At 40.6% G+C, this 22,166-nt stretch overlaps 1 protein-coding gene across 2 annotated transcripts in view; it reads right to left on the reverse strand.

Annotated features, from left to right (window-relative positions):
- Positions 1 to 1,781: 1,781 nt before the first annotated feature.
- The window catches only part of LOC104924124 (WD repeat-containing protein 49), a 29,125-nt gene continuing 8,740 nt past the window's right edge, over positions 1,782 to 22,166 (reverse strand). Inside the window, exons 8-18 of one of the 2 annotated variants that reach the window (XM_027280463.1) lie at positions 20,422 to 20,589; positions 18,516 to 18,664; positions 17,663 to 17,896; positions 16,512 to 16,676; positions 14,816 to 14,931; positions 12,785 to 12,915; positions 7,301 to 7,387; positions 7,026 to 7,139; positions 5,528 to 5,718; positions 3,674 to 3,871; positions 1,782 to 2,678 (exon numbers count right to left, since the gene is read on the reverse strand). In XM_027280463.1, coding sequence (XP_027136264.1) covers positions 2,460 to 2,678; positions 3,674 to 3,871; positions 5,528 to 5,718; positions 7,026 to 7,139; positions 7,301 to 7,387; positions 12,785 to 12,915; positions 14,816 to 14,931; positions 16,512 to 16,676; positions 17,663 to 17,896; positions 18,516 to 18,664; positions 20,422 to 20,589 — 1,772 coding nt within the window. In that variant the 3' untranslated portion in view covers positions 1,782 to 2,459. Of the gene's footprint in view, positions 2,679 to 3,673; positions 3,872 to 5,527; positions 5,719 to 7,025; positions 7,170 to 7,300; positions 7,388 to 12,784; positions 12,916 to 14,815; positions 14,932 to 16,511; positions 16,677 to 17,662; positions 17,897 to 18,515; positions 18,665 to 20,421; positions 20,590 to 22,166 lie in introns of both variants that reach the window. The other variant, XM_027280462.1, reaches the window with a different exon arrangement.

Here is a 22,166-nt window from a genome sequence, read left to right on the forward strand (position 1 = left end):
TAAGAGCCTGAACACTTAAATGTCTGGTTCTGAAGAAAAAAAAGAAAAAGATGTAGTGTTATAGTGGTGTGCATTACTGTGACAAAACAGTCAATTATACTGATATATGGTATCAATATAGTACTCACTGACTGACTTAGTCACACTGGTGTGTGTCTGCTGTGCTACTGAAATAGGCTCTCTAATTGTAGACTTTGCTAATCAGTTTTAGGTTGACATTTTCACTTATTTAGTGAAATTTCTTGACTTATACAAGATGTATTGTCACAGATTTGTCGTCAAAATATCAAATTTTCCAATTTAAATTTTGGTTTATGACCAGTAAAAGCTAATGCAAAGCTAAACGGGGACACACAAAACGGAGATAGTGAACATGGCAAATTTAATACCTGCCTAACAGTTGCATGTTAGCATGCTGATGTTAGCATATTCCTCAAATATACTGCCTCAAAGAGCCGCTACCACAGTTGTGCAGACTCTTACCCAGATAGCAAATATTTTGGCTGTATTATGGCATACATTTGGCATTTTTGGCTTTCTTTTGGCATTAGAAAGGCTTTTGGCTTAACTGTGGTATGATTAGGGTTATCCATAATAGATAAGGAGGCGCCAGCAATATATGGCTGAGTTAAGGCATGTTTATGGGTAGCCAGAAGACTGGGCAAAGAGCGGTATTAAGTATAGGGATGGTATGGCATGTTTATGGCAGAAGATTGGGCGCGAGCGGGAACAGTTGATTTGGGGCTCTTATTATATTTTGGAAGTCCACAATTTGTTTTGGGTGAATTTTGGCTCCCTTTTGGTATGATTTTGGCTTTCCTAATTTGGTCCATTTATGGCCCAGACATCCACCCATAACCTTGCCAAAATGAAAGCCAGATTTGGGCCAAAGCGAAGCCAAAAGATTTTTGCTATCTGGGTAGTCTTGATTTTCCACGAGCTGTAGTTACTCAGTATACGGCAAACAAAAGCTAAGCTTAAAAGTGAGATTCTCTTTACAACATTGTTCTCAAAGGTAGTTATTCAAGTCTCTATGGAGTAAGGCATCTGAACAACAGCCTACACCAGCAGGACTCTGGATAGGACTTGTCAAGTCTGATCTGTTGCAAGTGTTTTTTGTGTTTGTGTGTGTGTAGTCTGATCCACAAAGCACCACTAGTAGAGATGGCAGATAGAGCTGGGATCACTTTGCTGTCTATTTTCATTTGAGTAAGGTTGAGCAGAAACTGCGCTGTTTTTCCAGAAACAAATAATGGAGATTCCTAAAGACAGCATCCATTTTAAAGTCTCAAAAGAAAAAAAAGTGTCCTTTCTTGTTTTTGAATTTCCCATGTTGTGTTACACACTTATTTACTGACACATACCATAAAATATTCCAATTTGTGATTTTTAAAGCACGGTTAGTTTTCTTTGCATTGGGTCCTGCGCTCTGCAAAGACAGTAAGACAATTGAATCTTGACCTGAATAATTTCTTTCTTTGCTGAAAAACAGAAGCATGCCCTCCCTTCGCATGCTGTTTGGACAGTAAACAGATCAAATGTGTTTGCTAAAGAAAGTATGATATAATCAGAGCGATTTGTTCTAAAAATGAATATACATAACCAAAGAGTGAATGAAACAAAGAACAGGAACTGCAAGATGGACCAAATTGTCAGCCAGTCTGATTATTACTCTGTCTCTCCTGGTAACTCCTGTCCAGTAAACTGCTCCCTGCATTCACTTTTGGGAGAGTTTATAACACAACCACAAGATCAATAAATACAGTCCACTCAAAGACATGTTTAACTCTTAGTTTAATAGTTCTAAAAGTTCTCAAATAAAGCATTCACACCAGGATGTCGCCATCAGTGTTTGTGACATGAAAATCTATCTTACAAGTCTAAAAAAAAAAAACCCAGAGAAACTTTAATGTCAAATCCTTGTGCCAGCCTGAAGCTACTCCACTGGCAATGAATGGAAGGACTGACTTTGAGAAGTTCAGTGAAGACTCAACTTTTACAGACTTTAATGTTACGACACCCCAATCACTTTCAAACCATAAGGCACAATCCAATTCCCATAAAAATAATGTTGAATGTTGTCTCTTTCTGTTCTCCGAGCATCGGAGCAAAAATCTGGGAGCATCACAAATGCTATTTCATTCTTTGCAGTTGTGAAAGGCAGTCATATCTATTCATTGTTACACAACACGCTGTCCTGAGGCATAGAAATAAACTGTGAAAAAGCTCCAATTTAGTGTCTTTTTCTGACTCAAGTTCTTATGACTACATGGCAGACAATGGCCTAGTTCTCTATGTGCTACTATTATGACAGCTTTTAAAAATATATAACTTTGAGTATATAATACCAAGAAAAACTTGCCAAATACTTTTCTTTCCTTTTAGCTATAAAAGACAGTGAAACAAAGCAGGGAAATTGAAGGTGTACAAATACACAATGCACTTTAGACAGCCTCAACTCAACACCTGGATAAAGGTTCTCCCTCATCTTTAATCCCCACTTCTTCACCCCCTGCAGATGTGTCGGATCTTGGGTCAGAGGATGTCTCACTGGGAGTTAGAGGTGACCTCTTCCCTCCCTGTCTAGTATTGTCTTGACCTCCGTGGTCTTCCTGGTCCCGCTCTGGTTCCCTCTGTGGGTGCAGAGGTCTGAGCGTCTCCAAGGACCACTGCTCCTCCTACAGTGGTGAAGACAACAACAGTACGAATATTTGGGATTAGTGTGAGGTTGACTTGTTTGCAAGGTGACCTCATGACCACACGATTGTTTCTTTTGAATCAGCAGATTAGCTGGGGTCATGTGGACATTTGGACCCAGCCAGCCTGAGGAAGACACATAAAACTCTAGTGGGACATGTGAGTCACTGCCTCTGTATATTTTTCTTGCTTAAAGGAAATTCATAATTAAGTCAAGTCAGGTTTTATTTATATAGCTGAAAAATCACAATTCACATTTACCTTACACTCCCTCTGTCCTTAGACCCTCAAATTAGCAGTGTATCCTTTGATAACCTGATGTGCTGAATATGGATGCAGTCTTTTATTTGAAGAATTCAACTTTTATTAACATTACACAAACTAAGTATGAATCCAACAGTATCTCATTAAATAGAAATGTGGTATAATACCTCTTAAAACAGACTAGATTTAAACTATCAGCTCTGTGTGAATGTTTCTGCACTTTGCACTGCAGTATGACAACATACACGTCTTGTTGTAATACACATTTATATATGTATGTAGTTGTACATGAATGTCTGCTTTTATTCATGCATGTTTGTATTTGGGATGTGGTGTATTTGTGTGGATGTGTGTGTGGGCCTGAGGCAAACTGAAATGAAGCAACACCCAGCAGACACCGCCTCAGGCTAACTTAATATGGTCCTCCTTTGACACACACACACATACGCCTAACCGCAGCTTGATGCTCGGTTTCACATCCATTTCGTCAACTGGATACTACCACCCACCATCGCGCTGCAGAGTGGGAGGTGAGGCTTTATCAGAAGCAGCCTGCACTGCTGTACATTTGAACCATGAGGATCTGAGGCCATTACGTTGACAGAGTGGTGCTGAACAATATCTAACACTCACATCAACATGTACGTTATGTTACATAATGCAGGCTACTGCAGTGCACTTAAATGACCTGTGTAAGTGTGAGGTTGTGTACCTGTCCGAATAGACCAACGGTATCTCCGGGCAGGTAGCTGAGAGCCACACTGCAGTCTGATGATGCCGAGAGAAGGAGCAGACCGTCGCCATGGAAACACATCTCCAGGTGAGTCACACAATCAAGGTGTGGGCGGAAACTACGCATTAGTTTTGGAGGTTCTTTGGTTATTTCTTCATCTGATTCAACACAAAAATGCTGAGGAATAGAGGAACAAAGCAGTGAATTACTTCGTCTAAATTATTGTTAGATCGCTAAGATCAGAAAAGGGTTAGGTGATGATCCACGTAGACGACTGATATAAAGACACAACCCCGCCCAAACTCTGTGAATACCAAGAATTACTCTGACTATACCCCCCTGCACACTACTTCAACATGTTTACATGTTGCCGAGCTATATTTTTTGCTTCAAGAAGGGTTAAACCTGGAGTTCAGGTGATCTTACCCAAACTACAGACATCACAACAACAAGGAGCACTAACTAACCAAGTGGAAACAATGGCTTGGTCAATGATTCAACCTAGGCTAAAAACCTGGGCCTCCCCAACAGTCAGTCAGGACTGAAGAAGCCTCTTGGATGAGGTGAAACATCTCCATGGATCTAGAACAATATCCACTTGTCCCAGATTTAACCATTCTCAAACAAATATGACCTGGATGACCGAGAACTTTACTAACCTTAGTTAGAGTTGCCAAACTTAGTTAGTAATCTAAGTTTGGACAGTTGTTGTTCAGGGGAAGGTTAAGTTAATGGTCAAGTGAAAAAAGTGAAACATGGTCATATCTGTTCTGCTGTGAGAAATAGTATCATTAAAAACATAAACACTACACACTTTATTTTGGTATGTTGCGTAATACGTTAAATAACTACCACAAACCACTATATCATGTTCAGGTACTGTGTCTGAGGGCACAGCGCTGTATACTATGCAATCATTTTAGTCATCCAGCTGATTCCAAGCTCCAAACTTGCCGGAGGACAGGATTTCTACCAGAGCACTGAGCTTGCCCAACTTCTTCAACTCTGCTACATATATACATAAATCTCCATAAATTAAACTGGAAGCCAAATGAGACGTGCCCATTTGAATTCATCCCCTCTTATAAACTGTGACAGAGAGTTGAGCTGTGAATACTGTGGCAATAATACCCGAGAGGGTGTTCTTTTTCTGCGATTATGAGCATGACAGTGATGCAGCTATGCCTGATACTCGTGGTGTGATCTAAGTCTTCGTAATCAGAGTCAAAAAGTCAAGAGGCTTCTGTGAAGGTATCAGAAACTCTTCAGCTATAACATGCCTTATGTATGTAGTGTGCTCAGATGCCGAAGTGAATATGTAATCGGCTAACTTGGGCTGAATTTACATTAGTCTTTAATGATGTTATGTTCTTCTACTGGAGGTGATTTGCCAAAAATGTCATGGTAAATCAGTTATCCACACATTTCAGTGGGGATCCTGTCAAAAGGGTTATTTAAAATGACACTAGAGATGATGAGGACATTGCCTCCTCCTGCTTATATATCAGTGTATATATCAGATATTCTAAATGATTGACTGGTCTTTTCGCACTCAAGCTGTTAGCGCTTCAAAATGACAGACAGTGCTGTCATTTTCAGACGGAACAACACGCGTGATCTAATGGAAATATCGGGGTTCATTCTCTTTTCGCTGTCTACTCTTGATCTCTGTCCCTCTTTCTGGCTCACCAGACTCCATCACGCTCTCTGTCACTCTGTCTCTTGTTCTTACAGTATACAAAAAATGACATGGAGGCATGTGGTTTAAGTGTGCATTAGTGTGGTTCCCATAGCAGCTTATACACAATGTGTGTGTGTGCAACAAACACCTACCTGTATATCCCAGGTCTTGAGTGTTCCCTCCCTGTCAGCTGTGACTAAATATCTTCCACAGGGGCTGACAGTCATAACAATAGACCCCAGGTCTCTGTTGTGAGCTGTGAACTGTCCCACCAGACGGCTGTGGACGGTGTTCCAGAGTCTGACCACACCTGAACCTCCACAGGAGACCAAGTCTGCACCACCTGATGGAAACGAAAGATATTTCACTATACATGTATATCATCACAGATGATATACAGATTCTCTTTTAGAGAGCACAGGAGGGAGCTTGAAGATAAGAAGATTCACTATCAATAAAAGAAGCAGGTCTGACCACCCACAGATCATCAAGGGGCCCGTCTCCCAGCTAGAGGCAGAGGTGGTCTGCTCAGGTGCCTTAGCCAAAATTATGTCAAACTCTCCTCCAACAAAGCCTTTTTTTTCAAACAGTGGGTGCTTCAGCTGCAGGTTTACAATGCATTGTTTTCCTCATCACAGCTGACCAGGTGTTAGGCAAAGTTTGGGCTGGAAAATGAGTTGGACCTTGGTCACTAGAATTTAGACAAGCTGTTGTATTGACAACATGCAACGCTAAAGGGTTTAGTCTCAACACACACACACACACACACACACACACACACACACATTCAGTCAGTCAGTCAGTCAGAGCAGCAGACATAAAAGCCAAGGACCCAAAGACTGATCGTGTTTCTTGTGTTTGTTTTTTTAACCAAGCCAACTTTCTACAGCTAGAAGAAGCAGCAGCTACTGTAAAAGTAACATGTATAGTTAAAATAAAGAAGGAGAAGTAAACTTAAGAGCTTGAGTTGCTGCATGTGAAAATCTGTTAGAAACTGAAAAACCTGAAGCAAACTCACCACATCAAGCAATCATTGATGTGTAGCCGCTGAACAGTAATGTAGCAGACGAGACCAGAATCCTTACTGTCTTTGTAACGTGTAAAAACACAGAGTGATGCGCAGGTGTGTGCCTGTGTATTTCAACAACGAAAGCAAAGGCTGTATATTTTGTATATGCAGTCTAGTTGGCATTTCAAAAAATGCTTTTGATTGTTAAAGTCTTTCAACTCTTTAAGTTACTTCTCACTGTTTGGTTTGCATCGACTATAACTCTTCAAATCGCAGGCTCTCGCATAATAACTCAACTGTATAAATGCGGAATATCTGTTTATACTGTATAGGCTTTGACTTCAAAACAAAAGGCAAAGGCACCACATGGTTTCCAAGTTGGGAAGTGTTTTATGGTTATAATGAAAGCAGCAACATTTTTTGGGCTCAGGTCAAAATACAGAATTTATTTGGGTGAAAAGAATTTGCTTTGTAATCACTGCTTTTAATTTGGAATGGCCCCTGAGGTGATGCTGCCTAACACTGTTACTGAAACATTATGCAGCATCCCATATCTTACAACATATTCCAACAAGCCAATAAACCCACACTTTTAAGGTTGATAAGGTACACAGTAGCTGTTCAGTTTTCAATATTTTCACCTGTAGCTGCAGCTGCAGATGTGCGTCCTGGTATAAAGAACAATCTGGTGATGGCGATGGAGTAATCAGAGTCTTCTTTTCCATTCACACCGAGCTGAGAATTGGAGAAATGACCTGGGAAATCAGAGTTGTGCGAATTGAGCACTGAAGGATAACAAAAACAAGAATAAAAGAGAGACAGATCACAGGCAGAACAGCAGGAAACTTTTATGTTACAACAAATATTGAAGTTCTATGCATGTGTCTGTGAAAAGTGTGACCTAGCTGCTTCTTGCCTTCTCTGAGTTCAGTGTGTGGCCGCAGTTTCCTCAAAGCTTTTTCTGTGCTGTTGTTCCATACTGTAATCTCTCCGTCGTAGCTTCCTGCACGCATCAAAATCAAGGCGAATCAAAGTGCAATTTTTTATAAATATGATCAATCTATAAAATTGCACACTCTTTTTTTCGCAATTTTATATTGACAAGTAAACTGCAAAGAGTCCACTGGAAGAGAAAGAAAATGAAACATCTTCAAAAGAAATATCAACAATCAACACAAAGTACTCTAAGCACACACTTTTTTTATTTCTGTCATACTGCTGAATCATGCCAAGCCAGCCACTAAAAACACTTTAAAGATGATAAAGCTCAACATCTGTCCAAAGCCACCATCTGTCCCACCACTCAAACCTTAACAATCACCACAAAAGTTTGATTGCTTTTAAAATAATCTACATTATATATAAGAAAGTGTGCGTGTGTGTGTGTGTGTGTGTAGGTGTGTGTGTGTGTAGGTGTGCGTGTGTGTGTTTATCATACAAGGCAGGTATCTCATCAGGTGGCTCGACAGTTGAACAGCAGGAGTTAATGAGATATGTGAGGAGTGTGTTAGCGATGGGAGGTGTGTATGTGTGAGCAATAGGGGGTATAAAGTTTATGAGAGTGTGGGTCGCCTGCATTATTCATGCAGCCCAGGGCCAGCTTCTGTATTTCAAGTGACTTTTAACACGCTGTGTGTGCGTGTGTGTGAATGTGTGGGAGAGACAGAGAAGGGATAAGTAGGAGAGATAAAGTGAAGAAATATAGATTATCTGCATCATCTACACAATGTTCAGCATTAAAGAGGAGCTTGGATTAACATCACCTTCATTAACCTTTAAAAGTTCTCTAAGACACTATACACACCACAGCACACAGGCATATAAGCACAGGGATACATGCTCATTAATGGGAGAAGAAATACATGAAAGCACATACAAGAACGCACTAACAAGCTCTCACACTTCGATTTCATTAGAAGAGTACTCTAAAACTCTTACATCGTCTGACTCATGATGGAAAGTTCAAGAAGGTTCACCACTGCAGCAGAACGAGAGATATCGTGTTTTGTAATTCCATGCACTCATTGCCGTCTTCAAAATCTGGTGCCTACACTCCCCACAATGCAACTCCTGAACCATAGGGAGCCTGGTTAGAGATTTGGGTGTGTTATGCTAAGTAAGAAGCAGGCCAGGGAGGTCTGGCAAACTCACAACCTTTTTTTTTCATTTTCAAAACTTTCAGTCACATAGTCCCAACTGACAATGGCTCAAGTGACATCACTTGAGGACATTTATCAGACTTCACAGCTTACTCTGGAGCCATGAAAGAATTTTTTCACATATGCCGTCATACTCCCTATGAGACCTGTAAACACACTTTGATATGTAAAATTGGCAGAGTTCCCCTTTAACTCACTAACTTGTCAACAAAAAAAACCCCCGAAATAAACAGTATGTATAAATCAGAGTGCACTCTCTCTGAAAAAGATGTCACTCAGTATTCTTATTTCTACACTCAAATTTCCATTTCTAAAGCAATTTGGCCGTCCGTCAAAGTTCGGATCAGTTGTTTCTTGGTCGCTTGGAAGGTGTTCAGCCATGGAGGATTAAGGGAACCGAGGAAAGAAGGATGAGTGAAAAGGAGGAGGTTGTGACTGAAGGAGGTACACAGGACCCCTGTGTACATGTACCCTGCTGGGTGTGTGTGTGTGTGTGTGTGTGTGTGTGTGTGTGTGTGTGTTTGACAGTGTGTACGTGAAGCCAAGCGGAACCTAGCGAAGACTCTGAATATGAATGAGGAGGCTTCAGTCCCACATCAGCCAAATGTTCCTGCTGCAACTTTATTCAACTTTAGACACAAACAGATGCATGTACAAAAATACACACAGTCCCGAGCGTGTGTGCGTCCAACAGAACTTTAAATTGACTTTTGTCACTGGTGGCCATGATGTCACCACTGTTTTCACTTGGCAGCACCAGCACATCATTTGGCAGCATGCCTACTTTTCTGTGAAACACCGTCACTCAGTGCAACCCTGAAGAAATCTTTTGGCAGCTGAGATGAATGCGTCATCGCCTTTAGACGCAGTTTTTGTGCTCGATGGATTTGGGGAAGAAAGAATTAGCAAAAAATAGTGAACGTAGAAAATCACAGTGATGGTTCATGTCTACCTTTTGCCAAGATAAGTCTGTAAACGCAGGATATCGGGGGTGATTCATCCTTTTCTCATACTCACCCAAAGGCCAGAGAAAGAGAGAGCAGTGCACAGGATATTAAAGTGCAGGAGGAATCTATGAATGAATTACATAATTTTATGACTTTTTGTGGACAAGACTTTAGTTGATCTGGATATATCAGTACCTCTGAGGGCGGAAAACTACTCCAAAACCTGAAAGGTCACAGGTTTGATACCCACAAACTGTTCATAAAGAAAACACTGGTTTAATCTTTTGTCTCTCTGTAGGAAGCATCCGCTCTATGCCAAAGATATTATCAGGTAGAGTGCTGCATTTACGTATAATATGCTATTTATGAGGTGAATCATTTATCAGACTGGCAAGACCTCAAGAGGCGTTAATACTGTGAACCGATTGGCTGGGTGACAGAAATGACAGGCAAAGGTGCTTTTTCTTGCAAACACTCTGCTGGTAAATGACAAAATATTCAATAATGTTTTTTGTTTTATCAATTTCTTGCATCAACTATTAGCAAAAGCCAGGAAATGCAACCAAGCTGTCACATTTCAGCAAATTAAACACACCTTCTAACACACCAACATACATGATTTGATTGTCTTCATCTAGCATATATAGAGATATAACTCCCATCCTTGCCACAGTACAACACACCTACACACACATACACACACATGCTCAAAAGACAGAAAGTAGTATGTCTCATTTCCCCTCACTCCCACTGAGAGAGCTCTAAGAAATATAATTTAAATTGGGCGATTGGATTAAATTGGAGGTAGAGGGTGCAGCGTGGGGTGGTGTATGTGTATGCGTGTGTGTGTGTGTGTGTGGGCGGGGGAAGAAATGCAGCAGGCTAACTAGGGAGATGAGGTAAAAATAAATAATAAAGAAAGTGAACGGGGAGCGTCAGTTAAAGACTGTAAAATTGTGGAAGCAGGCGTAGAGAGAAGCTGAACACACCGACAAAGATATTAGGGAGCGAACTTTGAAGAAGTTTCCAAGTTCACACAGTAGCTCCTGAATTGTGCTTTTGTTCCAGCTCCAACTAAACCAGTTCTCCCTCCAGCTTCGAGAGCACCCACTCTTATCTATCTTTCCACCTCCATCCCTCACTTCATAGCTCTCTAAACTTATCTCTGGGCCTGGTGCGTCTCAGAAGGCCAGAGAAAGGTGTGCATTTTTGTGTCTGAGCTCTGCTCCCACAGACTGGTAAACTGAAACTGAACTTTCAATACATGAACCAAAGTGATCCAGCTTCAGAAACTGAAGGGCATACTGGGGAAAATTGGGTGCACAGAGTTTGTAGTTTGATGGTTATAGAAGTGGACCAGTGACTTGAGGATTGCCAGTTGAATCCCCCAGGCGGAAAAATGTCAGAATGTGATGAAGTCACCTCGCTGGTATTTTAAAGTATGCTGTCTTTACATTTAAAAACCTTAACACATCATGTCATTCTGAGCATCTTTTGTTAGGATGTTGATTTATTCATATAAAAGGCAGGTTCTTTATTTCTTTGGTTAATAGTGGCTGTCACAGCTTAGCTTCACAAATGAGATCAAGTGCCACGGGGTGGAATTTCAGGGTCCACAAAGTCATAAAAACCAAAAAAAAACCTGTAGTCATGCACTAAAAACTGTGGAAACCAGTTCCAGAAATTGTATGAACTCACAGAAGTGGAAGAAAATATGGAGTGACTGAAAGAAGAGAGAAAAAACTCCTCGTCTGCTCTTCCATTAGCCAGAGGTGCCCTGTGTTTCTGCATTTTAATAAGTGCTGCTGTGATTTTAGGACTCCACACGTGAGTCATCTTCATTTCATACCAATGAATCCATCCACTGATCAGCTGTCTGATCATTTTCTGCAATGTGTAATTCTATTTGCTTTTTTCCCCCCTTCAAACATTTTGTACAACAAGACTACAGCAAAAAAAAAAAAAAAGAGCAACAGTGAGGTAATAAATAAAGACACAAAAACACTCATCCCTGCTGGTCCAAAATACTACTACTACTGCAGCCCAACAACAAAAATAATAACAAGATAGAAACAGAAGAGGAAATCTGTCTGTCTGAGTAATTGTCCCTCCAAGCTCTCTGTGGGTGGTGCTTAGTTATGGTTATATTACTTCTCTCCCACACACGCACACACACACACACACACAGGGAAAGAGAAAGTAAATACTAGGAATATATGAAATGAGAAATGTTTGTAATTTCTTTTTATTATTGTAAGTAGATCTCTTATTAAACGTATGCTAGCAATGAGCAGATGACTATATGTGCATTTTTTTTTACCATATGTGCTGTTTGACCTTTTCAGTTCACCCACTTAATGCAACTCCAATTAAGAACTTAATTAGGACAGAACTTGCCACTTAATAGGCTCGAATATGTAAAGGTTTCGGCCTCTATTGGAGGCATATGTCAGCTCAGAGTAGAGAAGTTTTTCCTCTGAGGTATAAAATACTCATTTACGAAAAACAACTGCCAAATAGCATCAAAGCTACTGTATGTTACACTAACGAAGGGCAACAAGGTCTAGAAAACCTGTTTCTAATTAAATCATTTGCAATTCACGTATACACTTATTGTTTTACTTATATTGTCCAACTTTACTGTATTTATAGTGGAAATATTGTTTGACATTTAACCAAAAATTCTAAGTTGCAAGGTGTTCAGAAACACTTGAGGTGTAGTACACACTCATAGGTGCACAAGGCTGTACACTCAAACGCAGTTGCACATTTGATTGTGAATTCTGGTCTCTCTCTCTGCCTACGCATGTGCACCGACACGCATAAAAACACAGAGCTATTTCCAGCAGAGAGACGTGCGGAGCATGAGTCCTTTGATAACAACACCACTTACTTTAATCAGCAGATAACTGCTCCCAGTTCTACTTTTATTTCCTACGATTCATTTTCACTTCCCTTGCCTTTGTTTGTTTTTTTTCCCCCTCTTTCCATCTCTAATTTTCCTCTGCATGAGCCCTCATGCTACATTTAAGTCGTGAAAGTGCAATTTATAAAAGAAAGAGAACGCACACAAGGAGAGAAACACACATGCACCCTTGTAATATTAGGTACACTTCTGCTGCTCATATGAAAGTTGATTGAGCACTCACAAGTCAATTGCTTAATAAAGTGAGTGAAGTGAACAGTGTGCTTGAGAGAAATTATGGTCATCTTCACATTTAGAGCATCTTTTTTTTTTTTTTTTTTTAGCTTTCTTGACAAAAGTACTCATCACAAACACACACACACACACACCTGTGACCAGAGTCTCTGGAGGCTGGAATGCGGCACAGAGCACATCGCTGTGATGCTGAACACCTCCCTTCCACTCTGACGGCTCAACAAAAGACTGCGAGAAGGAATGCAGACGGAAAACTGTTAACATCCTGCAGAGACACAGAAGAGAAGGTGGTGGTGAGAAGTGAGGAAGGTGTAAACACAAACCTTTCTTCACAATATATGTTAAAGGTACAACCTAGTTCACCAACACACACACACACAGTTCACACATCATCCACTCACGTGATATTTGTTAACTGTTTATCATATACATTAATATTAATATCCTTATTACTCGTAGTAGCAGGTATATGAGTTGCAGTGGCAGCGATGGTAGCAGCAGTAAAAATTGTGGTGATAGTAGTAGCAGTATCTGTAGCTGAATAGTAGTGATGGCAGTGGCAGTACTGAGCAGTATTAGTACAAATAATAATATTAGAAAGTAAATAATAGTAATAGTAGTAATAGCAGTAAAGCCATGGTAATAATAGTACTAACCGCAGTTGCAGTGGGATAGCTTTCGATATAGTTATTACGGTAGTAGTGATAGCAGAAGCAGGAGAAATAAACGCAGTAGAAGTGTTAGCAGTAATAGTAGAGGTAGTATTTCTAATATTGGTAGCAATAACAATAGTAGGAGAAAAAGTGATAATATTAGAAGCGTGATGTGCACATAGAGAGATTTAGAGAGAGATTTCTAAATCAGACAGATCATTACCAGTAAAAAATAAAATATTACAAGCAGTAATAGAAGTAGAGGTAGCAGAAGCAGCAGTGAGTAGTAGCAGTTATAGTGGTAGTAGTAGTAAAAGAAGTACCAGCAACAGTAGAAGCAGGACAGCAGTAAGAGTAGTGGTGGAGGAAGTGGTAGTAGTAGTAGTAGTAGTAGTAGTGGTAGGACAACATCCATATACCAAGGGATTTTCTAATTTTCTCACATTTTGGACCATTTCTGACTGAGACAGATTATTACCAGTAGAGATTTTATCGAATATTTTGTTTTGTCATGCTTCACTGGAGTAATGTGCAAGATCATTCCAAGATAAATTTCCCCTGCTACAGATTCAAACTTTGCTTTACACATGCTGTACACCAAGGCAGTGTTTGTAAAGAACATGGAAGCTGTTGTCAGAAGGATTTTTATCTCACTTGCAATGACTTCTACTTCTTCGATCCTTGTACTTTTTATTGTTGTGCAGGTACTGTTCATGAAATGAAAAAATAATGCACTGTGGTTTCAAACTGAGAAATATGTCTGTCAGTGGGATGTGGAGCCTGCCATGAGATGGTATGAGCGGCAGAAGGAAATAGGACTTTTGCACCATCCGATGCAGCACTGTATGGATTTAACTGTGGTCTAGGTGGATGTGAAGAAACAGGAAATGATGTGATGAAAGTCATAATGGCAGTATTCCCTTTTACTGCTGCTGATCTGTCATCTATGTTCACTTTACCGCTGTGACACCCCAGAGAGCAAGTCAGTGTGTGTGTGCGCCTGTGTGTGTGTGTGTGTGTGTGTGTGGAGAAGAAAGTCTGAGAGAGTGAGAGAGAGCGTCGTATAACTTGATGATAGCACACTGCTGAGTTCAGCTCACTGGGTGTGAAATGATGATGATGAAGATGAAGAGCGGATGTGATGGGTATACAAAGAAACCCCCCCCCTCCCACACACACACACACACACACACACCTACACACACAAATATGAGGTAGTGACAGTCGTTAGTGTCCAGATGTCTGGCTGGCTCTGAATCGTTGGCAGGCACGGGGAGAGGACAGATAGAAACACACACACATACACATTCACAGTATTCCTCACATACTCATTCTGACAGGTGCAGTCTCTTTCATACAAAATGTGTGAACACACACAGTCTAGGAGTGTTACTGCGTCAAAACACCTGATATCCACCTGGGTCTTAAATCTGAATTTTTCCAGTATTGCACTTTTTTTGTAAGATGCATGGTGAGTAAGTACAAACTAATGAACACACACATCTACAGTACCTTTCCCAACCCATCACCAGTATACTCCTCTTTAGCAGCAGGACCTGTGAGATCTCCACAGCCTGACCCAGGCCGGCATTCATTCTGTGAAGGCAGCGGCCATTGAAGTCCCACACCTGCGAAAAGACGACACAGATGACACTCAATGGGCCATCACAACACCAAATGTTCTTCGTTTCAAAGCACACCCAAATGCCAGTTAACACGCCGCCTTCATGTTTTTCAGAACGTTCAGCAGAATGTTATGCTGATGCCTTTGTAAGGCTTCATATTTGTTCTTGACTCAAAATAGTAACAGCTGTATTCACTTTTAAAAGCGTATTCTTTCCAGAAGTTGAGGTATTTTCGGACGTGCCCACATGAGGATACAAATTATCGAGCATCTACCTTACAGTACATCCATCAAACATGACAGCTCAGGTAATATTTCGCACCATCTGTCCCATTTTGCATGATGACGCAGTTTGGATCCGTGTTCTGGCATTTAACAAAGAAACACTGATTGGCCCAATGGGAACGCTGTAATTAAAAGGTCAAAATTTCAAATTCTGAATGGCCCTAACTGCTACACCACGGGTTCAGTGTTGATGAAAATTGGAGAGATGATGCATCATGTTACTAATTGGCCCTAGAGGGTGCCTCCTTCTTTGTGCTGTGGATGACTCGTGCAATTGTTTGAAATGGCACGGTGAGCCTGACACCGCTTGTGCATGCACGGGATGCACATGGCTGCATTCTCACAAGGGCTCATGGGGTCAGAGAGCTGATGTGGTTGATTATATTAATTATAATATGCATGATTATGATAATTATTTCATTTTTTTTTATTTGTTGAGAACAATTGCACTAAGCATGGAGTCATGCAGTGCTTTAATGTGGAGTGCAAAAAACGTCATATTTGAAATGCCAACCAAATTTGAAACTCAAAGAAAAAAAATAAATAAATGGACGCAAGACACAATTCAGCCCAGAGATGACACACATGGTTACATGAGCACACACATAACAGAGGGGAACAGGCAGAAAGGGGCTATAACTTTTTCTGACTCCCATTGTAACGCTCATAATGCAAGTCTACATGCATATCCAAACATTGTTTTCACAATGGTTCTCAAGCGGTTTGATCCTTGGCTCTTCCTGCCCATATGTCCAAGTGTCCTTGGACATGACATTAAACCCCAAATTGTTCCTGATGGTTGGCCAGCACTTTGCATGGTAGCCTGCTGCCATCCATGGATAAAAGTGTCATATAAATGCTATCCATTTGCATAGTCCCAATTCTCACTATTGCTCTTGCTCGATGCAGATCATGCCAAGAATGCCTTTATTGTTGTCAAGAACTGTGTGCACAGCACAATGTCGGTGGGTTGTGGTTAAATGGCAGAGCTATAACTCTTGCTTGTTTCTGGCTGACCTCTTTAATGTGACCAATTTCATGGCTAAATTACTGTATAGAAGTCAGTGGAGTGTTCGTTTTTTTGGTAGCAGTTACAAACTCTTAGAAAACATTTTCTAAGACACTTTACCTTCCTCTTCACATTGTTCCATCAAACTTCATCCCCTCCCGTTTCTGCATTCCAGTCAGTGCATTTCAGAGTTCGCATCTCTGTGAGGACTGACCTGCAGCTATATGGCTCACAGCTGTGTGTGTGTGTGTGTGTGTGTGTGTGTGTGGTGCGCGTGTGTGTCCACCTACTTTAACCTCCCCGTCAGTGCCTGCAGTAAACAGCCGGGTCTGCGTGCCATCCATGGCCATAGTGGAGATCTCGGCATTGTCATGGCAACGGTGAAACTGCTTGACCTTTTGGCCCGTGTCAGCCAGCCAGCAGATCACAGAGGAGGCAGAGTCACTGCTGACAACCTGCAGAGAGAGAGAGAGAGAGAGGATATCAATCATCAGAATGATCAAATAGAGTTTGATCCTTTTTATCCTGCTAGATAGGCAGTTTCCACTGTATTCTTTAATGACTCCATGCTTTGTTACACTTTATTTTAGTGCTTACACACCACTGAAGAAAATATGCTGCTAATGCCGTCAAGTGGGAATAAAAGCAGCTGGGGAAAAAGAAAAAAATTTAAGATTGGATGCACTTTTTAAAATGAGAGATGCTCAGATTAGCTATTTTATTATTGTGTGATGTTCCTCACTGTGTCGGAAACGAATGCCAGCTGTGTAAATCTGTCATGGGGTTGGGCAAAGAGAACAAAACCTGCAATAAAACAAAATAATCATACTTAAGCTTAAAAAAGGTAGAGAGCTTTATTCTCCTGCTGAATTTGACTGTTTAATGTCTAAATTATATCAGACTGTATCAGACCAAACAAGTTGTATCAAAACAGACTAAATCTAGTTTCACCATCGTCATGACAGCATTCAGAAATGTTCAATGAATAGACATATATGAACGCAGTCTATAAGTTCTTGAAGACTTTTGTATTTAATTAAAAGAAAGAAATTAAGAAGAAATTACTGAGGAGTAACAGAACAGTATCAACTCACTCAAGGTCCATTTAGTCACTGTTCTGCAGCTTTTGATTACGTCGCATGTTCCTCATCAGCAGATAGATTGGAACAATGGACAAGAGGTCCTTAAAGTCCATGTAAAGTGTTCTGAGTTTGTCAGACTAAAGAAGAAAGTGTTATTAACCACTCAGCCAAATTTGAATGATATGATGATATGATCCAAAGCTTCAGTGTTTTGTCAGTTGCTGTTTCAGGAATCTTTCAAACTCATCAGTATCTCAGTTTTGTGCCAAGTTAACACTAAATCTAGTCCATCTATATGTTGTCCCTGTTGCCACGTGTCTGAATAAACAAAAAGATGGAGAGCCGCTTCATCTGCATACCTGTCTGAACAGACTGTTATACAGCACACAAGTAACAGGATGCTCGTGGCTGCTGGTCCTCTTCTCCTCCTTCATGGTCTCCAGCAGGAGAAGCAGGCTGTTGAAGGAAAGTAGGAGGAGTTGACGTTCCTCATGGAAAAACAGCAGGGTGTGTGTGTCCTCCTGTGTTCTTGGGAAGACACCGGCCAGACGGTGAACACACTGCTGACTAGATATATCCCATAGACACAGGACCTGTAAAGTGTATGCATACGTCTATAAATATCATATATAAATTATCATAATTACAGAACTAACATGATCATTGCCAAGATGAGCAGTTCCTCTGGCAACTTCTCCACAATGTTAGTGCTACTTAGTCAGAATTCACAACAGCTCTGCCATATTGCTTTACGGCACAGAACAAGATGACTGTCAGTGCTCCAGGAACTCTTCAAGAAGAAACTGAAGTAAAGCTTTCAGAGTTTCTTGCAATGGCAGATGGTGTTTGAGCAGAAGGCAGATGGAACATAAATCTCTTCTAAAATATTCATTATCTTCAGAAAAGAGAGGGCAAACATGCGCAGTGCTACAACGGGTAGAGGAAAAGGCAAGCACAAGCATCAACATCCTCTTTGCATCAGAAAGAAAGATTTAAAGAAAATGTGGTCCGGGTTTTGAGAAATGGCGGTTCTGATGATGGTAACAGTGTGAAACAGGCAACCAATCATCTGCACCACGGGCTCTCTCCTCTGCAGTAATCATAGCAAGGTATAACAATTAATATTACAGTGATAGGGCTCTTTATCATTACATTATCTTTTCTGCAGGGTGCTACACACACACACACACACACACAAACACATACACCTACCTTATCTTTAGAGTAGCTGAGCAGTTGTTGCTTGGTCTGCATGAAGCGAACTGCAGTGACAGGGCCTGTGTGCCCACTGAGCACACAAACTGGGCCTGAGTTCACATAGGGGTTCCACAGCAAGACCTGATGATCCACACCTGCTGTAGCTGCAACCAATCAGAATATCCCAAATTATCAGAGGTGCTAAGTGCAATCCATTACCCCTGGTACAGCTCTGTGACTATTGGTCTGAATTCTACACGGCTTCATATCCTTAAAGCAGAGCATTTTGCTTGGCTGATTTTGGTATGATGTTTCTACCATGAGTTAGTTAGCTGCAGGTAAATAGATTCCCTTGTCTGTTTTTTATGATGTTTTTTTTTTTTTTTTTAGCAAACTGACCAGATTCTCTATGTCGCTTCTGTGTCTGACTTCAGACCAGCTCGATCAGCTCCGTGCTGCTTGACAAGGATGGTCGCAGCATCCGTCAAAAACAGAACAGCTACGTATTCTCTGTGGAGTGGAGAGACGCTTCTGGGACACTTCTGAAACGTGTTGCAACGCTTCTGGTGGAATCACGATTATTGTCTGGAGTGGCAACGATTACAGCATCACAGCCGATGGGATAGAGCCTCTACAGGGAACCTTTGACAACCAATTTAATGTCCAGTGAGGCATTTGATATTTTGGATGCCTCTTGTCTTTGTGTATGCATATTTTAGACATTTGGTTTTGGACCAACATAAGAATTACTTTAGCTGCTAACAAAGGATTAATGTAATTTTTTTCAGTTTTAAAGCAAGCATACACACTTTTTTCATTTTCCCATTAAAATCGAGAGTTTAAAGATAAAAGATGTGAAGTAAAAACTGAAAAACTGACTCTCTAACCAACCTAATCTTAGTCATATCAACATGTTTGATAAATTACTTCATAGAGGCTGCTGCCTACCCCTTAACTAGAGCAAGATTTCTCCAGAAAAACTCCACAGGCCTAAATACGCAACCAGTTGTTTTGCTGTGACGGTTAATCTAAGTCAGTAAATCGAGTTGGCCTTGTTCCATCAGCAGTTGCAAGTGATTAATAACTATGCATGTCCTGGCTAACTTCCACGGATTAAACAACTCAAAGGTTAGAGAACCACAACTAGGGGCGGGTTAGGTGAGAGAAATCTGGTGTACAAAAAAAAAAGACGTCATGTCAGCCATGCAGGACAAGACAAAGCTAAATGAAAGCGAAACACTGTCAGAAAATAGCAGAGCAGCGCAGCCTCATTGCCACAGTGCAGTGTGTGGAAGGAAAGGCAGGTGTACTCGCCGTCAGAGTGGATTTAGCTGTAAACTGTGAATGTAACAGTGACTATTCAGTATGAGCTACAGTTTGACAAAAAATAAATACGTCAGCTCCTTTAGGAGTCAAACAGAGTTTGTGAGTTTTGTTTACCAGCAGCTGAATATAGTGGCGGCAACTTAACTAACTTTGGACCTTAGCCACAAGGAGTCTCCCTGCTGTTTCCCTACTGCAGTCTGAAGGCTGAAGCAGGTTGTTCTAGAAGCAACAGGCCTATTACTGTACATAAGTGTTAAAATAATGTCACTCTGTACCCTAAAACACACAGCTGATGGAATGAAATAACAACAGTGTTAATCAGATCTATTTGTCATATTAATTATTTTGATAGTGATGTGAAACATGGCATATTTTAATTTGATTCCCCTGTTTTAGGAAACAACTGAATAATCCATGATTTGTTTTTTTTAAGCACAAAGAATAAAATGTTGGTGATATTCCCCAGATATGTGTTGTAATGCCCTCTGAGACAAATTTGTGATTTCAGGCTACAGAAATAAGGGCAGGGATGAACACTTACTGTTCACCGCTACATCACTGGTAAGTATATTATTAGTACACATTAGTTCCAAACCTATCAGATTGAGTCCAAGATGGTGGTCCATGTCCCACACGCCCCTCTTTGTAAGGAAAGAAGTGACTCGTAGACTTCTGCTGTCCTTTTCCCTCCAGCCGATCACCATGCTGCTCTGCGGTCTGGTGCTGCACGACACAAAGGCTTCAAGTGAGCCCAGGTAATGTACTGCAGCAGGAAAGAGTCAGAGAGTGAAAGTAAATTAGGTGTGACAGATACTGTAATTAGCTTTAGTACATCTAGAAAAGAGTGAGTAACACAGAGGAAGAACAAGGCTGCCCATGATTAAAAGTCAATTTGAAACTGGATGAGAAGAACACAAACAGACAATCTGGCAACTGAACTAACTTTATGTATCTTTTTTCTGTTTGTTCTATCATGTGTGTGTGTGTGTGTGTGTGTGTGTATGATTCCTGTTTACTCTGGCAGTCATTATAATTGTAAATCTATTGCATCAGTACTGCCAGTATTACCAGGCACAGGTGAGACAGTTGGTTTCAAATATAGAGGTGGAACAGATTTTATTAGTAACTTCCGAAAGTAAAACAACCCTGTCTCCTCAAAAATATGTTTATTACTTAATTCTTGCCATAATTACATTGTGTTGACATTGAGTGGATGAAATGCTACATACTATAGGTGCTGCACTGGAGTGTGCATGAAGGACTATGACTCCAGAATCTAGAGTTTACATCTAGACTTCTGGCTACGTTTAGGCACTGGCATGGAAAAAGTGACTTCAGTGACTTCAGACATAAAGTCTGTTATTAAGATTTAACAAAACTTAGGATCTAACCATTGAAACGTTGAATAATGCTGTATCACTACAGTGACAAGTATACAGAGTATGTATACAGAACAACAGGGGGGCAAGGATGGAGCCTTGGGGAACACCACAGATCAGCCAAAAAACAATCGAGAGCAGAATCCCTGACGACAACCCATTTTTCAAGTAGGATCCAGTGATATACAATGACATATGCATGATACAACCGTGTCAAAGACTGAGCTGAGATAGAGGAATTAAAATCTTCTCCAAAAATCACCATCATCTTCAGCTCTAAGTAAAAGATCATTTGTAAATTTAATGAGGGCATTTTCAGTGCTACGATGTTAATGGAAACATTATTGAAAACGACATTAATTAACAACCTTTCAAAAAAAAAGGTCATCTAGAAATAGGTCTAAATGTTTAAGTTTCTAGGTTTATTTGAGAAGTGGGTGCACTGTTTAAGATAAGTGGGAAAACAACCCGTGGATGGACAGCTATTTACAACGGATAAAATAATCACCAACCACTGTTAAAAACCTCTTTTGGGAGTCTGGCAGACATAACATCTAAAAGACTTAATGAAGGTTTTAATTTGGCAATTGTGCCCTTTAAAGTGCATAATGAAAGGGCCTCTAAATGACTAAGCAGGGCAGAAGGGTCGCAGTGTAGAGAAGGCTCACCGGTGTTATAAATCCATTTGAAGTTAAGAGGAACGTGATTGAGGCCATTTGGCTTCTCTGTGTGGCGCAATAATGCAACAGAAGTTACGAGCAGAGGGAATAAATGTGTTTTAACTTTAACATATTCAATGTAAAACAACATTGCAACAGATTGTGATGACGACACACTGTTGGTTTTATTTCATTTCTTCAAATTAGATACTTCATGCTGTTGATGCCAAAATACTTTCACTACCAGAACTCTGAAGGACATCCACTTTCTGAAATGGCTGTGCTAAATGTGCATTGACCGC

This window comes from Larimichthys crocea, chromosome VII, assembly GCF_000972845.2.
Source record: "Larimichthys crocea isolate SSNF chromosome VII, L_crocea_2.0, whole genome shotgun sequence".
Classification (NCBI taxonomy): Eukaryota; Metazoa; Chordata; class Actinopteri; family Sciaenidae; genus Larimichthys; species Larimichthys crocea.